General features: G+C 68.0%; 1 protein-coding gene across 1 annotated transcript in view; it reads left to right on the forward strand.

Moving 5' to 3' along the window:
- MNEG_12025 (hypothetical protein) overlaps positions 1–222 on the forward strand; it is a gene marked incomplete at both ends in the record, with an annotated part of 3,480 nt that extends 3,258 nt beyond the window's left edge. Inside the window, one exon of the mRNA XM_014039503.1 lies at positions 8–222. Within this exon, the coding sequence (XP_013894957.1) occupies positions 8–222 (215 nt within the window). The remainder of the gene's footprint in view (positions 1–7) is intronic.
- Positions 223–604: the final 382 nt, after the last annotated feature.

A 604-nucleotide genomic window follows, 5' to 3' on the forward strand; every position in this document is an offset into this window, starting at 1 on the left:
CCCCCAGACTGCCTGCTGCTGGCCGGCAGCGCTATTGTGGAGGAGGCGGTGCTGACCGGCGAGAGCACGCCGCAGTGGAAGGGCGCCGTCGGCGACGCGGGCGTGCCGCCGTCGGAGCGGCTGCACATCAAGACGCACAAGCACCACGTGCTGTTTGGCGGCACCAAGGTCCTGCAGCATACGGGCGACAAGGCTGCACGACTCAGGCGCGCCTTCAGATAGCAAACCACTGGCTCTGCTTGCGCCCGCGCCCGCTAGAATGCATGCCTTCACATCATCGTCTGCCCCACCTGGGGCCCCCTGCCGGTAGGCAAGCCGGGTCTTGTGACCCAGTGTGTGAGTCATCTATCGAGGCCATCGCAAACCATTGAGCGCCGCCATGTGCTGCGGACCATCGCCCACCGTCGCCCCCCTGCAGGACGCCCGACGGCGGCTGCCTGGCGATCGTGCTGCGCACTGGCTTTGAAACGAGCCAGGGGCAGGTGAGGCGGCCGGGGCCCGGCTCACGTCCGTTGGTGTTTGGTAGAGCTGCAGGCCGGCTGTGTGTGTTGGGGGCGCGCCGCCCGCTGCGCAGCCGGCGGCGTCGCTTTTCTACATCCAAACC

This window comes from Monoraphidium neglectum (genome assembly GCF_000611645.1).
Source record: "Monoraphidium neglectum strain SAG 48.87 unplaced genomic scaffold scaffold03019, whole genome shotgun sequence".
NCBI lineage: Eukaryota > Viridiplantae > Chlorophyta > Chlorophyceae > Sphaeropleales > Selenastraceae > Monoraphidium > Monoraphidium neglectum.